Source organism: Xyrauchen texanus, chromosome 17 (genome assembly GCF_025860055.1).
Source record: "Xyrauchen texanus isolate HMW12.3.18 chromosome 17, RBS_HiC_50CHRs, whole genome shotgun sequence".
NCBI lineage: Eukaryota > Metazoa > Chordata > Actinopteri > Cypriniformes > Catostomidae > Xyrauchen > Xyrauchen texanus.
In genome coordinates, this window is record NC_068292.1 from 21,942,088 (window position 1) to 21,961,444 (window position 19,357).

Genomic DNA, 19,357 nt, shown 5'->3' on the forward strand with positions numbered 1-19,357 from the left:
ATACACCTAATTTATCCTTCAACTCACAATTAGGCTGCTTTAGTTTGGTCATAACGGAACCAGAAAATTCCGTCAAGATCTGTAAATCTGCATAAAATTGAATGGCATCTGCATTAATATTATTCTATTTGCTTCCTTGTCTCAACCTCAGGATTCATGTCCGAGGTTACCAGAGCCTGTCAGATCCAGCTTTATTCCTGCTTGGTGTCAGGCTCCATTGCTAAGTGTTGCTGAGAGATGACGACAAACTACACCTGAAGCTAGCCAGACATCACTTAATTTTTTTGACTTCAGAGGATGAACTGATGCCAACTCCAACTGTAATACATCAGATACTTCATATGCCATTGCCTGAACCTTGGACTTAGGATGGACCCCACCGAACCTCACCGAAATGACCTGCTAGTTGAACTGCGACGCACCCCATCATTTATCTCTGCCTGCATGTCTGTCTATTGATGGACTACACTCTTGAAAGGGAATACATGGACTATCATTTAATTGCCAACAAAAGCCTTCATCAACCAACTAACAAAGCACAATAAATATATGTGAACTTCTACAGTTAATCCAGGATGGACTTCAAAGACATTTGTGAGAAATATAAATTGTACATGCTGTCTTTAGTTTGACATCTAACACTGTATGCATGTGTGCGAATCACAGAATCACACCACACGCACGAAGAGTCCATGAACTTCATAGATGCTGTTAGTTTCTCTTGTCTTATCATCTTTTGGAATGTTTTGCACTCCAACCAGCACATACTCCTTTCCTTGAGCTAAATATCTCAGTCGGACATAACAAATATCTAGGACTGCTTGACCTCATATGATTACCGTTCCTGTGCTATTCTGGTCAACATTTATTGTCCTTGGCTGTCTTGCAAGTCTTGCTATCACTATACTATTGGCTGTTGGTTGTTCTTTGTTCTATGAAAGGTATAAATATTATGCTTGCTGTAATAAACTTTGAGTAGATTGAATAGAAGCAACTGTGTGTTGTCGTTCTTTCTTCTCCCTTCATGAAGTCTTCAGATATGTGGACTCCCGACTGCACTTACCTGGGCATGCACTGAAAGGGACCGAGGAATTCTTGATGGTAGAAGTGTTGTGTGCTAAACTACAACGAGATCCAAGTTTTATTCCTAACTGTTTGGGGGCTTCGTCCGGGATACCTAACAAGTTTTTGACAAACTTATGTTGACCTGTTTGTTGGGGTATCTCTGAGCCGTATAGTATGCATTTGGTGGACTCCCAAAAAAAAAACGAAACGTTAATCTTAAATTTAATAAAAAAAATTTGTATTTTTAAGACACTGGACCTTAACACTTACTTAATTTACAAATTTAAAACCATGACTTGCACTGCACACAAATAACTAATATTGGCATTATATTCATGTTGTTTAATCAGAGGGGAACTGGCCCCCACAGTGAGCGTTTTTCCCAAGGTTATTTTTCTCCATTAACCAACATTTTATGGAGTTTTGAGTTCCTCGCAACAGTCGCCTTCAGCTTGCTCACTGGGGTTATTAATACAATTAGTATATATATTTTTTTAATTTCTATTCACTTTTTACAACCATATTTAATAAAACTACACAATGATCACTGTAAGACATTATAGATTTTACCGTTTAAATTTTGCATTTTTATTTTTTTTGTTAATGCATGATTTCCTGAAAAGCTGTTGTGAAAAGCGCTATACAAATAAAAATGACTTGATGGCTTACATACAGTTACAAAGCTTTATTCAAACTAATATGAATTAACTACAAAAACAGGGCAATAGTTACAAGAATTCACAAAAACAAAAGGACAAGAAAAAGAGAAAAAAGACATTCACAAACACGTATACAATATACAAAATATACAATATACAAAAATATACAAAAGACATTGCAACCCCCCCACCCCACCCACCCAAAAAAAAAAAAAAACTGCTCCTGAAAAAGGAAAGACAGTAAGCTAGCCAGGGGCAAATACAGATATACCATCTGGGAGTCCAATGTTGAAGAAAGACAAAGTTTGAAATGGCATAATACAATATTACAACTCAGCAATGTGCAGGCTGATAAGTTCTTTGAATTTGTCATGTGTTTGCCTGTCGGCTCGCTTGTAATATGTTAGGGCAATCAGCTTGCATGGTGTAAGCTGAATTAATGTGCACACTCTCTCTTTGACTAACGTTTAAATTTGCTGAGTTTGCAAGCAAACTGCAGCACGCTGCGAGATTTATTTTTCTGAAACCCTCCCCCTCCCCAGCTCCACTTGTCTAGATCTGTCTACATGGTCCATCAGCTATGTCTTCATATGTTCTAGCAGTAGCAAGTCTTTGTACTTGCTCTGCAGCAGCAGTGTAGCAGAATCTGCAAAAAACAAAATCTTATCAATATGTATTATCCACATTCACATGCTACATTTTCCAAGAGTTGTCATGACTAAAATACCATTATTTTGAGTATTACACAGGACCAAGATTATTAGAACTCAAGTAGGGCACTGAGCTATCCCACCTGAAGCAGATTCAAGAGAGTGAGAGGGAGAGTCTTATATCATGACTCTTAGACTGAGAGCGTTGTAAATGAGCATGCACTGAAAAAAGCAGTGCAATGTTCCAAAATTGTTTGGAAAATTCCCGAGGTAACATTGAAGGTTAGGGCTAAAGTTTATATGAAATGCTAGGTCTGTTCACTTGTGGTACATTGTACTTAGACAGCACTTTGATAAGACTGACCATTTGTTCACCTAAAAATTACAATTCTCTCATCATTTACTCTCCTTCATGGCATTCCTGATGTGTATGACTTTCTTTCTTCTGCAGAATACAAATGATGATTTCAGCTCTGTAGGTCCAATGCAAGTGAATTAGTGCCAAAATGTTTATGCCCCAAAAAGCACATAAAGGCATTGTAAAAGTAATCCATAAGACTCCAGTGGTCTTTAGAAGTGATATGACAGGTGTGGGGGAGAAACAGATCAATACATAAGTCCTGTTTTGCTAGAAATTCTTGTCCCTGCCCAGTAGGAGGCAATATGCATGAAGCACGTGAATCACCATAAACACAAGAAGAATGAGAAAGTGAACCGTTTCTCACCCACATCTATCATATCGCTTCTGGAGACATTGATTTAACCACTGAAGTCGTATGTATTACTATTATGCTGATTTATGTTATTTTTGGAGCTTCTGATTTTTGGACATGAAAGAACGTAATACACATCTGGGATGGCATAAGGGTGAGTAAATTAATTTTCATTTTTGGGTGAACTATTCTTTTGAGGTACGGTCACAACACTTTATTTTTTACCCATATTTATTTGCATTCTACCATCAGCGGTTGGTGGACTCTAGAACTCATCCAAATATGAACTGTTGTTATGCAGTATAGAAACTTCAGAAGCTCATTTCAAAAGACTTCCTCCATACATAATAAAGCTTCAGGCTATAAGCTCTCCATACTCAGAATCTCACCAAATCAGTTTCTTGGGCTACAAAATACAGCACTATGCATTTAAGTTTACTGACAAAATTAAAATTTTTGGAAAAGAGATCTTTGGCAGTATTAATTCTTCCTTCCCAGGAAAGATTAATGCTAGACTATAAATATATTTTGAGATTTGGCCCTAACATTCCAAGTTTAAGGAGTCAATAGCTTAAATTAAATGGAATTTTATCACAAAACATAAAAAGACAACTATTTTCTGACAATACTTTATTAAAAATGATATTTACATAAAAGTACACGTTCTCAAACAGGATATCTCCTATTAAACAAAAACAATGAAACAAAAAACATAAAAACACAAAAGTTTTGAAAAATGTCCCTCTGCCAATTCCCAAGTATCAGTCACATGATGGAACTGTTCCAAATTCAATCCCCACTAACTACTTCATAAATTTTACATTTTCAAATTTGCATTCCTTTTCATCAGAGTACAAAGATAACAAATAGGCCAATACATCACACCAGTTTAGAAATAACACCAGAGTTCAGTTTGGTTGTGTGTCAAGGCTGGAGTCCAACCAGCCATAAGCTATTTTTAATTAACAATCCTTGGTCTATCAACCTTTTACAAAGGCATCTAGACACCTGGTTAATCCAAGACTGTGACCTTGTGGGGTCTGGGGGAAAGATTGTTATTGAGAATTTGGGCTGAATATAGTCCACATATATATATATAAATTATCCACACTGCAGAAAGTCTTTCTTTTTTAAGAAGTCAGAATAAGTATCTACCCATCTTGTGGCATCTCTCAATATTCAATGCCGTTTCCAGTGTATATATGGGCCCCTTTGTGAGACCTAGCCCAATCAAGTATTATATTCAAGATTTAAATAATGATCTAGGCAGTAAAAGTGTAGGATTCTGTCCTCAAAAATGTTGGTACCAGTTTGGCAACCCAAATTCTTAACCACTAGGTTAATATTGTCATTAAATTTTTTTTTTTTTTATCTTTACCTCACACTACACTGGCCCAATAAGGGAAAATCCAACATCCTATTATAATTGCTTCTATCTATTTTTTTTAAATAAACTATAATGGAAATGGGGCTTGTACATTTCAATGGGGTATCAGTTAATTGTTGGGTGATTTTTATCAATTAAGGGTGTTTTACATTTACCATTCCAAGCTTAACATACATTACCGGTCAAAAGTTTTGAAACACTTGACTGAAATGATTCTCATGATCTTAAAAATCTTTTGATCTGAAGCCGTTTGCTTAAATGTTTGAAAATTGTTTTGTAGACAAAAATATAATTGTGCCACCATATTAATTTAATTATAAAACTAAAATTTTATTTAAAAACAGGTTTTTGAACTTGATGACTTGGACCAAATAAAGAAAAGTAGTCAATAAGTGCCCAACATAGATGCAAACTCCTTCAATGCTGTTTAAAGCATCCCAGGATGATTCCTCAAGAAGTTGGTGGAGAAAATATCAAGAGTGCATGTCTGCAAATTCTAGGCAAAGGGTGACTACTTTCAAGATGATAAAATATAACACAGTTTTGATTTATTTTAAATTTTGTTTGATCACAACATAATTCTCATAGTTCCATTTATGTTATTCCATAGTTTTGATGACTTTACTATTATTCTAAAATGTGAAAAATATATATACTGTATATATAATTAAGAATGAGTAAGTGTTTCAAAACTTTTGACCGGTAGTGTATTTCTTTAATTACTAGGGTTAAGTTAAAAAATGTCATAACGTTATGGAAACCCTTAACTTCACATCCACGTACCACCTGTAGCACAGAAAGTGGCATTCATAGAACATCCTGGAGTGAGGATCTGCGTATACGGGTGTAGTAGTGCGTTTGTCCACATTTAATCTGACCTGCAGTAGCCTACATGAAACAACCCCACGTTAGATCCTAAATGCTTACGAATAATAATCTTTTAGAAAAAAATTATAATAAATCAGCGTCCAACAAAGAGGCCCTCCAATATGCTCCATCCAAGAAGGGTCACCAATGCTCCATCAGCAAATAAATAAACAGGCAAAACACAATTTCTTCATCCAACTGAGTGATTCTGCCATTATTCAAGGCCTGTGAAATAAACATGAGATATGTCACTTACTTATATAAACTAACAGCTTGGAAAACAATACAAGACTCAACTCAATTAATCAATTTGAAAACATTTAACATGACACCATAATCATAAAATAACGAGAGGGTGAGTAAATTTTTTTTTTAAATGCCCCCTGGTGGCAAAATGTTAATACAGGCATCAGCCCAGGCATGAGCGAGGACTATGTATCACCTCTTATCTCTGAGAGTTTTCAAAATAAGCTTGCTTTTAGAGCTGAGTAAGTCCCTTTATCTTATATTATTTACCCAGTGGATGACTATAACTAGACCCTAGTTACAATAAGATGCACAAAATGCATATATTATACTTATAAAAATAAAATATTCTCACATAAATGTTCCCCAATTTGTTGCATTGTGTGCCTGGCTGCTGAGCAACAGTTTCCTGCCCTCCTCATAGTCATCCTGATCCACACTGACAAGCAGTCTGACCCCCTCCTGTCCCGCAGCTCTCTTTAACGAGTCTGTGATGAAAACCCCTTTCAGAGCCTCGAGTAGTGCCCCACTCAGGTAATCTGCCCAGAATGAATCCAGGTTGGCAAGTTCAGAGAACTTGATATCACAGACAATAGACCCCAAGTCCCGGGTGCGAAGCAGTGAACTTGCTCGGCTGAACAGTTCAAACTGCCTCTCCAATGGCTGCTGCTTGTCTGACGAAACTCCTCCACGTAGAGCCGACTCATGTTCAGAGTACTCCGCACGCACACGTAGCCGAATATCTGAGAGAATGAAAGTGTGCAAGAATGGGGGAGACAGAGAGAAAGAGAGGAACGTGGGATGAAGGATGAAGGGTGGCATGCAAAGAAAATCATGAAGGCATGGAAATGCAGATAAGAAAGTTTTGGATTTGTGAGGATTTTGTTGCAGCAAGGATGGGGAGAAATAAGAAAAGCAGCAGTGGAGGAAAAGGGAAGAACACGAAAAATAAAGCATTGTCAGTGGAGTCAAAAAGAGGGCAAAAAGTACAGTCACAATCAACTTGTTTTGCTTATCCCAAATAATTTTGTATACAACTAACTGTAGGAACAGCTGTTTCACACATTTTGTTTAGATTCGTTCCCTACTCTAGGCAGATTTGTCGAGAAATCAATGACAGGAAGTCAAATTTGTCTGCTAAAATTCACAAAATGTAGACCAATTGCGTTATTTTATTCACTTCTTTGCAAATGTATTATCTCACTAGCTGGACATCAAAAAGGATGTGATGTCAAATGCACAGCACAGCCAGTTTTTGGAGCATGAACATTCCCTGCATTACAACACTTGTCTGGAATTCAGCACATCGGGCCCGACTTTGGTGGAAAATATTCACTGATTTCCCGTAAGATCATGTTGCCTACTCGGATTGCTTTGGACAGTTAAGGATAGTATACACTGTGGATTTCATTAAACCAGAATGCATAAAAGTTGAACTTATTGTGGAACTGAATCAGCTCAGAGAACTACTGGCTTTCTTAGGCCAACATCATTAATAATATATTCAAGTTGGACACTAATCGATACAGTTTTGGGTTAATGGAAGTTGATGGACCCTGCTTATTTGAATTCAGTGAACAGTAATGGGTAAAACCAGCTCAGAAATTCTTGTTTTCGCTGTGGGCTCTTTTGATGGTCACGAGTCAATGGTTTAGATGCATCAAGAGCTAGCTTTAAAATTATTGGAAAGGAAACAAGTACCTCATAACACATTGGTCTAACAAGTCAAATGAACATGGTGCTTTAATATGTACAGGTCACAGAGCAACATAGGGAGATTTGAAAGTCTAAGTTCGTTTAGTAAGTTCAGGTGGGCTGAAAGCACCTCAACCCACTTTAAGTGACTGAAGAAGAGCATAATTTGTTTTTAAATCCAAGGCCAGATAGCAGAGGTTTTGAGAGCTCAGTTGTAAACAGATGATGAAACTCAAAAGTTAGTTGGCAGTCGATAGATTTGGTGATATTTTTACTTGATGTGCATCCAAGTTCTAAAGGGCCATTTTTAAAAGAAAATGAGGCAGGATGGTGTTACCAAATAGTGGCTTGGATTCCAGAAGGTAGAACTCATGTCATGCAACAGCACAGGGAACAGAGACGCAAAATACGATTGGAGTATACATACTGAACCAGAGCTTCGCAGTGATGTCATTTCCTTTCATGTCATTATCTCAGAGGAGGAAGTGGAGCCATCAATCTTCAGAACATTGCTGCAACACAAATCCAACCTTTCTACAACCAAAGCTCAACCACAAACTCCTTTTTATTTTTTAAAGCTTACAAAGCAACATTAAAGTGTCTATTTGATATTTGTATAATATGAAGGGACTGAGTCAGAGTAATAGTATAGTAAATGAATCGTAAAGCTCAAAAGAGAAAACAAATGGAAAAGTAGGGATTTATCGCAATGAGGATCTTCCTCACTTGCAAATGAACAAATGTCAACCCAATTTATTAACTTGGTATTAGTACCAAGTAAAATATATGAAAAAACAACACTGAAGTACAACCTTCAGTAACAGAAGCTGATTTAGTGTACATACATATTAACAATGTTCATATCAAATGCTTTAACGCACTGTATTTCATGTGTAAAGTAATTGTGAATAGTTATTAAAATTAAATTTTGCCCTCAGTGATGTCATTTTATCTATAGACTGCAGCTAAAAACACCTCCATATTTGTTCCCTTTATAATTAATCCATACATAAAGGCCTTAGTAATATTTTTCAAGATTCAAATCAGACACTGGGACAAGGAAAAGGTTTCATCATTAGGATATAAAAATAACTATTCACTGAATGGTCCTTGATTAAATTGAACTGTTCTTAACTTGTGACAAGAAAACTGGTCCATGATGTAATAAGAAGTCTAAATAATACTGAGGCTGCCAGTATGTTAAAACAGGTTGATAAAGTAAATGTTGCAACAAAAGAACACACTTTTTAGCATCTACCAGTTGTTTTAATTTAAAAGCTAATGGTGGTTTCGTCACCCAAATAATTTTCCCAACTTATTGTAAAGAAATGCACACAACAAACTGGAAACACAACAAACTGGAAACACAAAATGTCTGAACATCTTTCACGTTTTCTTTTTAAACAAAGCACAGATTTACAGAGCACGTTTTTGTGAATAATTGGACAAATCCAACATTTTCAGAGTTCCTCATACAGTAATATAAGACATTGTTTTTACCCCCTCCTATGTTTTCAACTTAAGCACTTTTTTTTTTAACTTCAATTGCAGTACACAGAAGGCACCCATAAGGAGCAGTACAAAGGAGGGTTTTCCTCTCAAGATAGGTAATGCACCTATTGTAAGCATGATGTTTTTTGCCCAGCATGGTATTATAAAGCTATTTTGTGCATCCCTGAAAATTATTTAAGAAAAAAAAAAGACACAAATATATAGAATTGCCTATCCTGCAAGTTTCTTTTTCCAAAATAAATCTTTTTTTTTTTTCTCCTTTAAATGAAAGGAAAATCTTGTGCATCATTTTAGGAGTTGCTCCACACAAAGAGCTGCCACACTTATTTCGATCCCTCTTTTCTGCTGAACAAACCATGATGGAGGGAGAGCAACGAGGACAAAAGGCTGACCAACTGCACACATAGGTCAGGATCAAGCTTTACTTTCGACTGTTTTTTTTCTTTCATTTTCTCCCTCTATTAGTACGTGAGGATGGCCAACTTGTTTTTGTCCCTGACACTTGTGTCAGTCTGTTTTTCAACTGTGAACATAGAGAAAGGAGAGGTAGAGGAAGAGAAAGAGAGACAAGCAGTTTTGGATGAACGTTGTGGCAACAGTTTAGCTAGATCTTATTCTTTTGGTCAAGCAGTCAAAGTTCATATACATCATTTCTTGTCAGTGGGTAAAGGCAACTACTTCCATAGAATTCATATAGAGACCTCTTGGGTCCAGAAAGTCAGACACCATTCTACTAACTTTACAGTTGATACAAACAGTGTCTAATTCAATTCTACAAAATCAAAACACTGGCAGTTTAAGATTAGATAGATTAAGATATCTGGTAAATTTAAAAAGCTTAACAAAAAACAAAAATACTGGTGGGATTGGCCAAAACAAGAACTGTTGGGTCATTTTCCTCAGAACTGCTCCAGCACAAGTTTGACGGAAGGCTTTTTGAGTACAAATTATTAGACTTAATGGTTTAAGGAACAAAAATACTAACAAACATTGACCTTTGGGTTGAGTTTGGTCAAAGACTGTAGATGGGAAAAATTGAGCGATGTACTGAATATAGAGCCATGTAAGGGCAATGTATGTTGTTTGTAGTACAATGGACAACATCCAATGGACTTCCAGAAAATTCTAAGGAATTTTCTTTGATAATTCATTGAGTCAGTTCTGTGAAACACTGAGGCCAACAACCCCTCAGGGAGGACTTTGTTCCTATATTCCCCCAAATCTAGTTCATATTTTATCATCTATAAAGCAATTAGGGAAGTGGACAGTAACAGTTGAACAGTATTAGATTTCACCCCTCCTCCTATGCGAGTTAGAAGGGGGTTTCTTTACCTTAGAACATGGACCAGGTGCGTGAGTTAAAGCGCACACACATGTCTTGATTGTGTTTGATCGGACAGAGAGGACAGCACACACTTGTTTTTGTTGTGAGCTCTGTCTCTTTCACTCTATCCATTCTCCTGCATTTTCTACTCAATCTTGAGTCAACCTGCCAAGATCAAATGTGGAGTCAACAAAGCAAACAACATGTTCAAGTAGTTCAGGAGTGGAAAAAGTTGCAAGTTCAAAGGTCAATCATGGCACAGCAGGACTGTGATGTTTGAAGTTGTTTGAGAGAATGGTAATAACATTTAACAAGCCTCTTAGGCTCTGAAGTGGATCTAATAGTCAATATAAATACATGTGAGTGTCTGAATTTTGGCAATAGTATAACATTTGATATATATAAAATTTACAGGAGAACAAAACATTTTAATAAAATTAGTCCCAGATTTAAGGGACAGGTGAGGTACCGTATTAGGACAAAGAACCTCATCTCACTAAACAGAAGGCCAGTGGAGAAAGTAGATTAGTTTTGGATGCATCAAGGCTCAGTTACAGAAGGGAGAAGATCAATATTTTCAATTAGAGGTGGAGTGACAATGATCTGCATTGTTGAACTGGATATGAGACTTTGGGAAATAAAGGCTGATGCAGCAAAGTCTCATTGGCTGAATATTCAGTGATCACTTTATTCTCTTTTCAAGACATTTCAATCAACACATCACAGGAGTTAATCACATTGAAAACTGCTAATACGAAAGGACAAATAAAATTAGAAACAGAAACTGGGAAAGAGAAATTGATGGAAAAATATGATGAAAATATAATCTGGAAATGTGAGTGTACTTTTCACTCCATTAACTGTACCATGAAGGAAGCAGAAGAATTAAAGCATTACAGCTCTAAAGCACAGCAGATATATAAACACATTCTCACACACATTTTATGGCAACAACAAACAATAACTAATGCTATCATAATGTAAACTAACATAATCTATGACCTAAACCTAGTTATACAATGTTATTTTAATGTTTTTATTTCTGAAACGTCTTAAAGCCACCTTTTCAATGCTTCAGACAAACGACAGATGATATTTGGAAGTAATTAATTTCCAATGGAGATTGGAATGGATTTCGCAGAGGGGCTGTGTGGGGTTCCAACTATCCCTGGATGTGACATTTTCAGTTCTGATTTTAGCTTTGGCTGCATTTAAATGTTCCAAGTTGAGAGATTAGATCATATATGACACAGTGACCGGAAGTGATGCATTCATGCTAAACTATCAGTGCCAAGAGAGAAATATCAATGGATTTTGTCTTAAATGACTCCTCCTCCTGTATTTTGGACAATGATCAATGTAGAGGTCAGAAATGTTTGTTTACATTGTTAATATATATTAAATAAAGCTTTTGATTACATCTTATCCCATTTTTTTTGTGACCGCGTAAAGCGCATGTGGTCGTGGGACAGTGTTCATTAATGTTAAGTTAATGAAGTGTCGCAAATTACTATTTTTGTGAGAAATGGGTATTTGCGCCAATACATTTCAGTACCACGTATGTTTTCAGCACAAAGTCTAAATTCAGTCCCTGCATTTGCACTTTGGAGATTCCATCAGCAGATGGTAATAAAGAGTTCATGTTCCACTACATTTTAAGAGTTTAGACATCAAATTATGTCCCTGAGAATCACAGTTGTTACCATTTCATGAAACAAAATTTTATCATGTGTGTGTTAAACTATCGTGGTTTATTTTTAAATGATTATTATTATTGTGTATATTTGCAATTATATTTAAGATCTAATTTATATTGGTATTTTTCCACTGCAAAAGGGGCCGGTAGAAGTTGGAGAGAACCGGTGGAAGTTGGAGAGAGAAAAAATGTTTGGATTAGTTAATTTTATTATATTTTGATTTAATTTCACTTAGTGTACTTTGAATTAAAAAATATATTTGGTTTAATTTTTAAAATAAATATATTAAAATTTTTCTAAATCAAAATCAAAAAGTGGTGTGCGTTCTGATACAATCACTGTTAGTACTAGCAATGATTTGTGTCAAATGAAAATTATTAAATATACTTAATCCAAATCCTGACAAGAACCACATTTTACATGCAAAAGGATCATATCACTAGAAATTTCCTGACATTCAACAAGGATGCATTTAATGCACAAAGGAACGCAAGTCCATATTTCTATTCCTCTTATTAATTGCCTATAGTATATTCACATTACCAATAGACATGTAGCGATTATTAAATAATCATCTGATTGCGGTTTTTCGATCCAATCATGGTAATTTGAGATAACAGCGATTATGGAGCACTTCAAATTCCAATCACATTTTAATGTCCAAATAAGGAAATTTTAACCAAATATACTGCATAATTGTAATCAATGGTGCGTTTGTGTCATTTAGTTTAACTCCAGGCATCACTGAGCTGCACCGCGCAAGTCAACCAAGGGTACTTCTCCCGAACAACGACGTAGCTCTTTAACCACCATAGTACAACGCATCATTGAAGAAATGAACTAGCCATTCACGAATGTTTCCCGAAACCGCAGTAACTATGTAGCACATCCAATGTTTGAACTGTGTTGGTTCAACCAAAGCCCTTCTGATAGGGAATCCTACAAGGTAAGCACAGGTTAGCGTAACATGGCGAAGAGACAAGAGGCCGTTCTTTTTTAATGGATGTCTATGGAGGAGATGCTTCACAATGCTGAATAAACTGCTTTTATGAGGAAACAGCTCATCTTTTAATGATTTAACTGCCTGTCTGCTAATCTTCAACATGTTTTACACTATTAAGGTAGTTTTTTTAAGGTTGTATTAAGGTAGTTTTTTTTCGTGAAGGCCCTTATCTCAGTACTTTAAGAGCTCTGGGTTCAACAACATAAAGCTGTCGTTAATGACGTTACGCAGGTGGTGGAGTAATACGTTCCTGGAAAATGTATTTATAATAGGTAATTTACACATACACCAGAAAGACATTTAATGCGAAAAAGCTGTGCACCGTGAAATGAGAGATGAATTGCACTGCAATAGATTTGTTTCACTCTACAGACTTCAGGGTTCCCAGAAGCGCATGAGCACAAACACACATGCGCATGCTTTAAATGGGTGCATTCTATTCAGAAGAGATCATCCCAATGAACTATTCCCTGTCTTAAGTCTTTACCATCTACTGCGAGAGCAGTGGCTGGCTGGAAGGTGTGAGGCTCCAAAATAAGTAATTTGGAACTTCATTTTTAAGCCTTTTTTTATTGAAAATGCCATATTTGAAGTCATATATTATGGCTGTTCTCCCTCCCTTCATAGGCTGATTTATCCCATTTGGAATGCAACTAAAAATGGCACTTGGGTTAACATGGACCCAGAAGCAGTGTTCTACAACAGAAACTGCTCAAGTTAAAGCGCATTCTCTTAACGGCTTTTAATTTCTTAAACATCCGCATGTATGAATTATGCTTCAGAATGCTTTTTTTTTTTTTTACACATAAACGTCTTGACAGAATGAAAAATATATATGGAATAGCAAAGTCAAATGATGTCCACACAGCAAACAAGGAACTATGCTTCTAACCACAGGCATGAGATGTAGCTCAAGCCACACAACTTTGTGATGCTGTTTGCTAACTATGGTTACGGGAAACACCAAATCTGGGAACTATGTTGGTAACGATGGAACTTATTTGCATAGTTGGCTAACGATGCTTTTGGGAAATGCACCCCCAGAGCAGATCCTGTCCAGAAGAGCACGTAAAGCGCTTCAAGCATTCTGATGCATGCGCCGTCAGCAGTGGTTCAGGCAAAACTCCCGCCAAATATAAACTTTGATAGTGAGCGTAAAGTGCTCTAGTTTCACTTAAAACAATCAAGCAATGGCAAATGCTCCTGGCCATAGCAGGTTCGTACATGTAGTGTTAATGACGTAGTGAATATGCACACTTTCTGCGGAGTGATAAAATGATGAAACAAATATTTTGCTTCATGGGAAATAAAGGCTTAATGGTTTAATGAAATGCATTAAAATAATATGTGAAAGTGAAGAAAATATTTTGTAAAAAAATATTTTACTATTGCATAAAATAATTTCTAAAAATATATAAAATAGGAGTTCCAAAAACAACAATTTAAATGTAAAGTTGACCCAAAAAATAAATACATAAAGTATTTAGAATGATTTTGATTTTAAAAACTTTATTTTTCATGTCATTCATATGTTTTTAAAGCCTTAAAGGAAATCAATCCTTATTTTATTATTTGATATATATATTATTTTTATTATATATATTTGAAGTTAAATATGTAAAAATTACTTAATGACTTTACTGTATAAAGCACAAATGCACCGTAAGAAATATGACAATATATCGCCAAAGCCCTAAAAGCGACAAATAATCATCATAGCCCTAAAACAGACAATTAATAGTAATAATCGCAATTATTTTTTTGACAATTAAATGTCAGGCAAATTTCATTATCATGACAGCCCTAAATACCAAGTTATTATGAATGTGCTGACTTTGTTTATATCGCTGATGCTTGACAGGCAATGGACTACATAATAACTGGAGAAGAAGCTCAAAATTAAACTTCACTTGACCCAGCTCATTAGCACTTCACGTGCACAATTTCGGCAAACCCACATGCGCCTAGACTTTGCGCATACATGCACAAAAATACCCAAACTTCATGGCCATGCCCATTGACTTTGGGCGTATGAATTTTGGCATAGCGCTGCACTTAGCGCTCTTGAAATGGGGCCCGTAATAAAAAAATGTGAACAGAGCCATGCAAATTTTCAAAGGCCAGACATAAAGGGTCAATAAGCATCTGTAACATAATAATTTTTTTTTTTTTTGCCAGTGCCCAGAGTATTGGCATAAGTTGGACAAAGAGTGAGTCTAGAGACAGAGTCACACATTGAATGATACATTTGGGAAAAAACTAAATGACATGTTATGTCTGATAAATTTTAATGTAGAAACTGAAGATGTAAAATGTATCATTATATGATGCAGAAGTTTGAAAAATTGTTAACTGTCAAATACCATATCTATTATCTTTAATATATATGAATGTATGAAAGAAAGCGTATATTTTAGGTACTGTAACTGGTCAACATTTCTTAAAGTTTTTCACTTTATAAAATCACATTTGAGCTTTTTTGCAGATACTTAAATGATCCTGTGGAGTAGAAATATTCAATTGTTCATTTACACTTGTTTGCTCATGTTTTTAACCTTGTTAAAATCACTGAGCATTATACATCTTTGCATACAGATTGTCCTCATGTTTTGAAAGTATGTGTGGCTCATGCATCAGACTAATTTTAAAGAACACATATCTTTGTCAAGAATTCAAAACTCTGTCAGTTGATTTCTGCAGACCAAAAATATCTTTGAAAGGCACACCAGAAAATGCACAATGTATATATTTAGGTCTAAAATAAATGGTAAATTTTTTTTTTTAGGAATCATGCAGTTTATTGATATTTTAATGCAGTTTAAATGATAAAAGCATTTTACTGCATTAAGAGACATTCAGCTCCTACAAGGGTTTTATACAATGGAAATACTATTGATAAATCATTGCAACTCAAAACCAATCAAAGGTCAGATTTGAATTCTGTGCAGCAAACTGCAGTTCAAGTATAAGCAGGACCTTAAATGGCCATCAGTATTTTGAGATTTTAATGTCCCAGAAAAACAGCCCTTGCAGGAAACGAATGCCTCACAAGTTACCTCCTTTTTTGACAGAGAGTTGCTCGTTTCAGCACATTTTTAAAGGGTAACTAAACCCTAAACCAACTTTTTTTAGTTAATGATCTGTAAGCATGGGGCTTTATTAGTACTGGTCATTGATTCAAGTAATTTTTTTGACATTTGTGTATAAAGTGTTTTAATTCTACAATATATGGTGTAAAAACGTCTGAGTGCTGCCCTCTTCAGGTTGAACGGTGGCTACTGCAGTTGCATTTTCCTATTGGCTGTTTGCGGTACTTCGTGACGTAGCGGTGACAGCTGACGTAAGCAGGTTCCAGCTCACCATGCCAGATTCATGTACATGTCGTCTTGCGACCGTGTGAGGAATAATAATAACATAGAGTCTGACAGCAGCTGTCAATTAATCCGTCACTACGAGTCTCAGGTGCCCCCCGCTCAGCACCGCACTCGGTTCGTTCCCTCTATCCCCGCCGGGGTCTGCCCACTTTTCCAGCATTTTCAAATATTTCTAGTGGGTGGAGTCAGACTCTGAGCAGGTGTTTAGTTACCCTTTAAAAGATCCTTTTTTCTCTTATTTATTTCCTTACCTACTGTGCCATTATTGCCACTCTGTGCTCTGTTCTGAAGAGTGTTTTAGCAATGGACTGATGGCAGGACAGTACCCATCGAGCTATAGTGAGGTACAAAAGCATAAAGAGGCTTTGGTGTGAGCAGTCTGAGTTCAGAATGAAACTCAAAGGGATAATAGTGCAAGGATTTCACAAAAGAATGAATGGAGATGGCACATGTTTAATATTGGAAGACTTATGTGGTTGTTGCACACTTCTGACAGTATTAGAGATTCAGAGACAGGCAATAATGAATGAGTGATTGGTTACTTGCAAACTATCAAGACATAGCGCACTGAGGTACACTCAGAGATTATCAGCTGTGTTATAGATAAAAGAAAGCAAAATAAGAGAAATGGAAAGGCAACAAGACACATATGTTCAAAGAATGCTGGAAGAGAGATTAAACAACAGAGGAAGAGGAAGATTAAGAGAGAATGGAGTAAAGAAAGTGCCCTTACCGCAAGTCACTTTATTAGGTGTTGGCTGAGGTTTGATTTCAGGCTTGCCCCTAGATTTTCTGCTCGAGCGACCTCTACCCCGCTTCCGTCGGGCAGGGTTGGTCATTGTCACAGAAGAGCCAGCACCTGACATGCCAAACACAAATTAATCCACATGACAACAATCTTCATCTAACCAACAAAAGGATAAATAAACATTTCAGCAATAAATGAGCTGAGGTTTTAGTGGCATGTCTACTCACCTGTTCTCCACTGTTGGTCTTGTGCGTTTTCCAAGGATGGTATATCTGTGTTTGAGCTGATCTGTCTGTCCCCTGTGGTACCCACTTCTGGGTAGTCATTTGTCTCTCGCTCTGGGGACACTAACAGTACAGGTTATATACATCAGTATATGATGTACACCATAACAATAAGAAAAACACATCACTCGTATATCTATTTAAAGCAAAAGCTAATAAAAACAAAAATAGAAGAATTGTAACCGGTTCTGTAATTTTAAAACTTATGCTCACCAGTTCTTCTTTTCTTATATGAGACAAAGGGCAAGACATCATGTCGAGTCAGAATTCGTAGCAACTGCAATAAAGGTTTGAGGTTTCCCTCATTCAAGTACCCTCGTCTTTCCAACTCTAACAGCAGTTCCACACCACTCTTGGGTCGGTGGCGACAGGCGATGGGGCACGGCTCATTCAGTGGCTGTATCTTTCGCCATGTCTTCAAAAGCTGGGGGCATGGAGAATTAGACTGGGGAGCTCCATCAGGCCCTGGTGGTAACACTTCAGTCCATCCCTCTGGATCAAGTGGATGTTTCCCAGGATAGGTTTCATAGAGGAGAAATGCCAAAACCTCGACATCGGCCTCTGTAAGTTGGGAGCCCACAATCTCAAAGATCTCGTGGAGGGACAACATTTCATAGTAGCTCAGGCACTCAGTCTCATCCCAGTACAGAGAATATCTTGTGCTTCGTGCTGTAGCCATGGTCCCTGACCTCCAGAAAAATCTTGAATCGTCCAAATGTCAAATGGTTCTAGTGAAGAAGAATATGCATTACATCTACAATACATTTGAGCGGTTATTACATTTAGTTGTTGTTGTTATTAAAGGCTATATTAAGGTTAAACCAAATTACATGCTATATGAAACACGAAAATAGACTCGTTTTGAATAATTAACATGGTATTTGTGTTCTAGTTTGTACTTATGAGTTTTGGAAAATAGCAACAGTTTAGACATAATTGGCCATATTGGTTTTATCCTGGAAAATAAAAAAAATAAAAAAAACAGCAGAGATCAGTACAATGGGGTCACAAAAAACATTTGTTTAGCTATCAGGGTCGACAGTGGATAAAGTAAACGCTTCAATAACACAAATAAAACATTCAAATTACGCTTTTATCAGCCATTCGTTTAAAAACATCTGAAGATATTTACACGTCGTGGTGGAAATACCGCAGTTTTTCTTCGTATAGCGTTTCTGTGGTAACGCCTGACGTCAGTTATTCAGTCAGCTGATATACGGTAGTGTTTGTTGTTATGCTCAATCTTCGCGCAGCCTCACTTGTAGTCCTTATATAACGTCACGTTTCTGCGCGTGGGGGAGGGGAAAAATGTCGTGTCTAGAAGGTAACCCAGCGGTTGCTCAAAGTCTCGCGAGAGTCACATGCGACAATTTTTCACTGTATTAATTGTGTTTATTTGGAGTCCAACAGAAACCGTTTACTTACCCGAGCATCTAAACCTTACCTTAACCCCACCACTAGATCAAATCCTGCACTTAACCTTAGTAACAGCGAATGAGACTCTCGCGAGTCTTTGACATCCGGTGGGTTACCATCTAGACCCATCCGACGAAAACGCAGCCGTAATGATAAAAATCAAAACCATTCGATTACGTTTGGCCCTACAGTTTATCAAACACCCCGTTCTCTCATTTAACGAGGAGCTGAGAATACGTTTAATCGTCTGTGCTCGCATCGGAATGTGACATTCCTACATCTGACTTCCGCTTCAGTGCTAGATCTTTCTTCGAGCAGCCCTCCCTGACATCACACTGCACCAAAAAACACGTTAGATTCTACACCGAAATATCAGTTGAACGCTGTTATTTTCATTTATATGCGCGAGAACACTGAATGGTTAAATGCTCTTTTAAACATATATATTTTTTCAGATGTGTTTTGATGTATAAATAAAGACACACGAATTGCAATTTAGTAAAGGTTCTAGAAACATTACAATTCAAATATCTTTTCACCTTAAGTTTTATTTTGCTCGACTGTGTCCACTGTCTTGTTCAAGTCCTTGGAAAAGCCTTCGACCACTCAACTAGATAGAAAACACTGGTGTTTATACAGCTTTGTGGAAGGATAGCTGCACTGTCGCAGATCTTCAGCTCCGTATATGGAGGAAAATCACTCACAAATGATTTGTAG

The 19,357-nt window shown here is 36.7% G+C and overlaps 1 protein-coding gene across 1 annotated transcript; it reads right to left on the reverse strand.

Annotated features, from left to right (window-relative positions):
* Window positions 1–1,948: 1,948 nt before the first annotated feature.
* On the reverse strand, window positions 1,949–19,322 carry dedd1 (death effector domain-containing 1). The gene is made up of 6 exons (XM_052146595.1): window positions 19,180–19,322; window positions 17,438–17,952; window positions 17,168–17,287; window positions 16,926–17,051; window positions 5,943–6,330; window positions 1,949–5,566 (listed from the first exon to the last, which is right to left on the reverse strand). The coding sequence occupies exons 2-6, from the start codon at window positions 17,901–17,903 to the stop codon at window positions 5,560–5,562; spliced, it is 1,107 nt and encodes a 368-aa protein (XP_052002555.1). The 5' UTR covers window positions 17,904–17,952; window positions 19,180–19,322; the 3' UTR covers window positions 1,949–5,559.
* Window positions 19,323–19,357: the final 35 nt, after the last annotated feature.

Coding starts and splice junctions, on each gene's coding strand:
- dedd1 (XM_052146595.1), bottom strand. CDS start 17,903: ATGGCTACAGCACGAAGCACAAGATATTCTCTGTACTGGGATGAGACT. Junction 17,288..17,437: donor ATATAAGAAAAGAAGAACTG/GTGAGCATAAGT, acceptor CTGTACTGTTAG/TGTCCCCAGAGCGAGAGACA. Junction 6,331..16,925: donor ACCTAATAAAGTGACTTGCG/GTAAGGGCACTT, acceptor TCATTCTCTCAG/ATATTCGGCTACGTGTGCGT.